The sequence below is a fragment of the Chrysochloris asiatica genome, unplaced genomic scaffold, assembly GCF_000296735.1.
Source record: "Chrysochloris asiatica unplaced genomic scaffold, ChrAsi1.0 scaffold00165, whole genome shotgun sequence".
NCBI classification, from domain to species: domain Eukaryota; kingdom Metazoa; phylum Chordata; class Mammalia; order Afrosoricida; family Chrysochloridae; genus Chrysochloris; species Chrysochloris asiatica.
Genome location: NW_006408683.1, coordinates 5200023 through 5204771, shown reverse-complemented (window position 1 = coordinate 5204771; position 4749 = coordinate 5200023). Strand labels below are relative to the sequence as shown.

At 40.6% G+C, this 4749-nt stretch overlaps 1 protein-coding gene across 1 annotated transcript in view; it reads left to right on the top strand.

The window, feature by feature from the left end:
- Positions 1 to 3326: 3326 nt before the first annotated feature.
- Positions 3327 to 4749, top strand: part of EFCAB2 (EF-hand calcium binding domain 2) — a 128863-nt gene continuing 127440 nt past the window's right edge. Inside the window, exon 1 of the mRNA XM_006871284.1 lies at positions 3327 to 3348. Coding sequence (XP_006871346.1) covers positions 3327 to 3348 — 22 coding nt within the window. The remainder of the gene's footprint in view (positions 3349 to 4749) is intronic.

Below are 4749 nucleotides of genomic sequence, written 5' to 3'. Positions count from 1 at the left end.
TGTGCTTTATTGACTATGCAAAGGCTTTCAATTGTGTGGATCATGACAAGCTATGGACAACATTGCAAAGTATGAGTATTCCAGAACACTTAATTGTGCACATGAGGAACCTGAACAGAGACCAAGAAGCAGTTGTTTGAACAGAACACTAGAACACTGGGTTTGGAAAGGTGAGCACCAGGGTTGTATTCTTTTACCATACTTACTCAATCTGTATGCTGAGCAGATAATCTGAGAAGCTGTATTATATGAAGAAAAATGTGGCATCAGGTTTTGATATTCAGATGATACAACTTTGCTTGCTGAAAGTGAAGAAGCCTTAAAGTACTTACTAAATGAAGATCAAAGACCACAGCCTTCTATATAGATTGCATCTCAATGTAAAGAAAACAAAAATCCTCACCACTGGACCAATAAACAACATTTTTATCAATGGAGAAAAGATTGAAGTTGTCAAGGACTTCATTCTTCTTGGATCACCATCAACACTCATGGAAGCAGCAATCAAGAAATCAAATGACATATTGCATTAGGCAAATCTGCTGCACAAGACCTTTTTAAAGTGTTGAAGACCAAAGATGTCAGACTAATGTATGCCTGACCCAAGCCCTGGTGTTTTCAATAACCTCATATGCATACGAAAGCTGGATATTGAATAAGGAAGACCATAGAATTGATGCTTTTGAGTTATGGTGTTTGAGGAGAATATTGAAAGTACCATGGCCTGCCAAAAGAACCAAGAGATGTGTGTTTGAAGAAGTGCAGCCAGAGTGCTCCTTGGAGGCCAAGATGGCCAAGCTTCGTCTCTCATACTTCGGACATGTTGTCAGGAAGGACCAGCATTCTCGCTGGAGAATGCTATCATGTTTGGTAAGGTGGAAGGTAGGAGAAAAAGAGGAAGACCTCCCCCCCACCCCCAGCAAGATGGATTGGCAAGGCGGCAGTAACAGTGGGCTCAAGCATGGCAACAATTGTGAGGTTGGCCCAAGACCGGGCAGTGTTTCATTCTGTTGTACATAGGGTCGCTGTGAGTTGGTACCAACTCGATGGTACCTAACAAGGAGTATTATTGCTGAGCCATAGGCTAATTTTTGTTAGAAGTTTGAAAATACCAGTCAATCCTCAGAAGATGAGGCTTTCTGCTCCTGTAAAGATTTACAGCCTTGGACCTGACTCCACGGCACACAGCCACTACCATCATACCTTTTTACAGTCTCACCAGAAATGAATGAGGGTTTCAATTTCAATACTTCACTGACAACTTTTCCCCTCCCATTCCTCCCTAAATCATAGGCATCTTTTTGTTAAGTGCCATCAAGTTGATTCTGAGGAGCCACTAGAGAGCCTTGGGGTTCAAACTGCCTTTGTCCAGCTCATTAACCCATAACTACATACCGGGACTCTGTAGCCATCTTAGTGGGGAGTAAAGTGATATTACAGAATCGACATGAAAGCAACTCGTTAATGACTAATGACTTTAATTATGTTATCATGTACATGTTGGTCATACATATAGCCTCTTTAGTGAAATACCTATTCAAGTCCTCTGCCAATCCTTTAACTGCAGGTCTGCTTTTTGTTGTTAAGTTTGTAGGAGTTCTTTATGTATCCTGGGCATTAAACCCTGGTCAGATATATCATTTTCCCCAGTCTGTAGGTCGTCTTTTTACTTTGTTGATAGTCTTTTGATGAATGAACTTTTCAATATTGATAAAGTCCTATTTAGCACCTATTTATAACCTATTCTCTTGGTGTTTTATATAAGAATCTGTTGTTAAATACAGGAATGTAGTGGCTCCATAGGATAAGCACTGAACTGTGAACCACAAGGTCAACAGTTGGAGCCCACCAGCCACTCCGTGGGAGAAAGATGAGGCTTTCTGCTCCTGCAAAAGCTTTCAAGCCTTGAAAACTGTATACAGGGTTGCTATGAGATGAAACTAACTCCAGGACACTTCAACAACAACAGCAACATTGTTAAATACAAAATCCTGAAGCAGTATCCCTGTATTTTCTTCTAGGAATTTTTGTGGTTTTGGTTCTTACATTCAGGCTATTATTCCATTTTTGAGTTGTTTGTTTTTACACATGGTATGAGGCATTTTCTTTTTCTTTTTTTACATGTGGAAATCCAATTGGTCCGTGTATCATTTATTATTAAAGAGACTGTTCTTTTCTCATTAAATGGGCTTAGCACCCTGGTTGCTATCATAGATGTATGAGTTGATTTCTGGATTTTCAAATTATATTTCATTGGCTTATTTATATTTATTCAATTCTTCTTTTTAAAAATAGAAATATTATTGAGAGATGAACTGTAATTAACAAGTTACAGATTTAAAATAAAGATTTTATTAGGTCAGCATAAGAAAGAGGTATTGAATTCTACTACAAATACAATTTTACCTTTACTTTAAAAAAAAAAAAAAACCCAACAGATTCAGCACTTTCTTGATTTCTTTGGTTTTCGAAAATCTATTTCTATTTAAAATACATTAATTAATTGAGAGGAGGATGCAGTTCTGTCAACAATCATAGAAGTAATTACAGAGAAACCTGTGAGAGCTGGAACTTGACTAGATTGTCTTGTTTTTCCACGTTTTAAAAGTTTTCCATGTTTGACAGGGTGCAGTATTGCCACTTTTCTATAGCTCTGTATTGTTATTGTTAAGTGCTGTCAAATTGAGTCCAACTCATAGCGACCTTGTATAGGATTCCCAAGGAGCAGCTGGTGGATTTGAACCATAGACCTTGTGGTTAGCAGTGTGCTTATACTACAGTGTCACATCATGACTCCACAGCTCTTTATTAGTGGACGATATCTGATCTTTTCCTTTTCTGGCAGGCTTTTACCTTATGCAAGTTCTGACTTTCACAAGCTGTACTGTGCAATAAAAAGCTGTATGCCATTTGTTCACATGGTATACACGGTAAAACCTGTGAGCGCACGAACCTGTGCCAGGCAGAAACCTATCAGTGAAGAAAGATTCAACTGCTTTTACTAAAATGAACAGTTGTTGTTGTTGTTGTTAGGTGCCATCGAGTCGGTACCGACTCATAGCAACCCTATGCACAACAGAATGAAACACTGCCCAATCATGGGCCAACCTCATTACCATTGCCACACTTGAGTCCATCAATGCTGTCACTTGGCCAATCCATCTCATTAAGGGTAGGAAAATATTAAGAACTGCATTTTGAGACCCCAAAAAGCAAGGCAACCCTGTCAAGTTCCAACTTTCACGGTCTCACTGTATAGAATGCCTATTATGTAGAAAGCATTCGGATTAGGTTAGAAATTTGGAAGATGCAAAGATGAACAAGACATGGCCCCTGCTACCAGTAGAGGTGAGTTCAGTGAGGGAGATGAGACATACACAAATTGGCACTAACAGCTGACTAATTGAGCAGACTTTGCATCAGACTTTGTGCTGGGTATATTACACTAGTCTACATGCTATCTGTGGACAGAACTAATTGTATCTCTGAGAGATAGTCAGAAATGAAGAATTTCAGGCCCAACCCCATATCTGGAGTCCTGGTGTGGTGCTGTGGGTTAATATGCTAGACCGCAAAGTTGGTATGAACTGCAAGGTTGGTGGTTCAAGCTCACCGGTCGCTCCTTGGAAACACTGTACAGGGTGCTATGGGTTGGAATTGACTTGATGGCACTTAACACCAATAACAACTCAGTATCTGGGAGCTACAATAACAACCCCATATAAGGAGCTCTGGTAGCATAGTGGTTATGAATCAGGCTGTGATCCGCAAGGTCAGCTGTTCGAAACTACCAGCTGCTCCGTGGGAGAAAGATGAGGCTTTCTGCTCCCATAAAGATTCACAGCCTCGGCAACCCTGTTCAGGGTCATTATGGGTCTGAACTGACTCGACGGCACTTAACAACAACATCTGGGAACGCAGTGGCTCCATATGATAAAGCACTTGACTGTGATCCACGAAGTCTGCAATTTGAGTCCACCAGGCACTCCTTAAGGAGCTCTGGTAGCGTAGTAGTTATGAATCGGCCTGCGAACCTTCAGGTCAGCAGTTCGAAACTACCAGCTGTTCCACGGGAGAAAGATGAGGCTTTCTGCACCCGTAAAGATATATAGCCTTGGAAACCCTCTGCAGGGTCCCTGTGAGTCGGAACCAACTCCTCGTCACATAACAACAACAAAGGCACTCCTTGGGAAAAAGATGTATCTTTCTGCTCCTTCGAAGATTTTAAGCCGCAGGAACCCTATGCAGGGCTGCTATGAGTCAGAACCAATTCGATGATATTAACAACAGCAACAACCCCATATCTACTGAATTACAGTCTGAATTTTAACATATTTGCAGGTGGCCTATAGGCACATTAAAGTTTGAGAAGTACTGTTATATAATAAATTTTATTTATTCTTAACAGTTTTATGAGTTAACTATATAATTGAGGTTTTGAAGGGTGTAGCCATGATTAAAGTAAAGATATCTTGTCTAAGGATAAACTCCTCAGGTAATTAAAACCCACTGGCAGTGAGTCTATTCCTAATCGTAGTCTCTGTTGGATAGAGTAGAACTACTGCACGGGTTTCCCAGGCATTGTGTCTTTATGGAAGCATCCTCTTTCTCCCATAGAGTGGCTGGTGGGTTTGAAGAGCAGTCTAACACTTGGCCTACTTCCTTTGATGATAGAATATTTTCAGAGACCTATTTCCTTAAGGTCAGCGGTTCGAAACTACCAGCCGCTCCGCGGGAGAAAGATGAGGC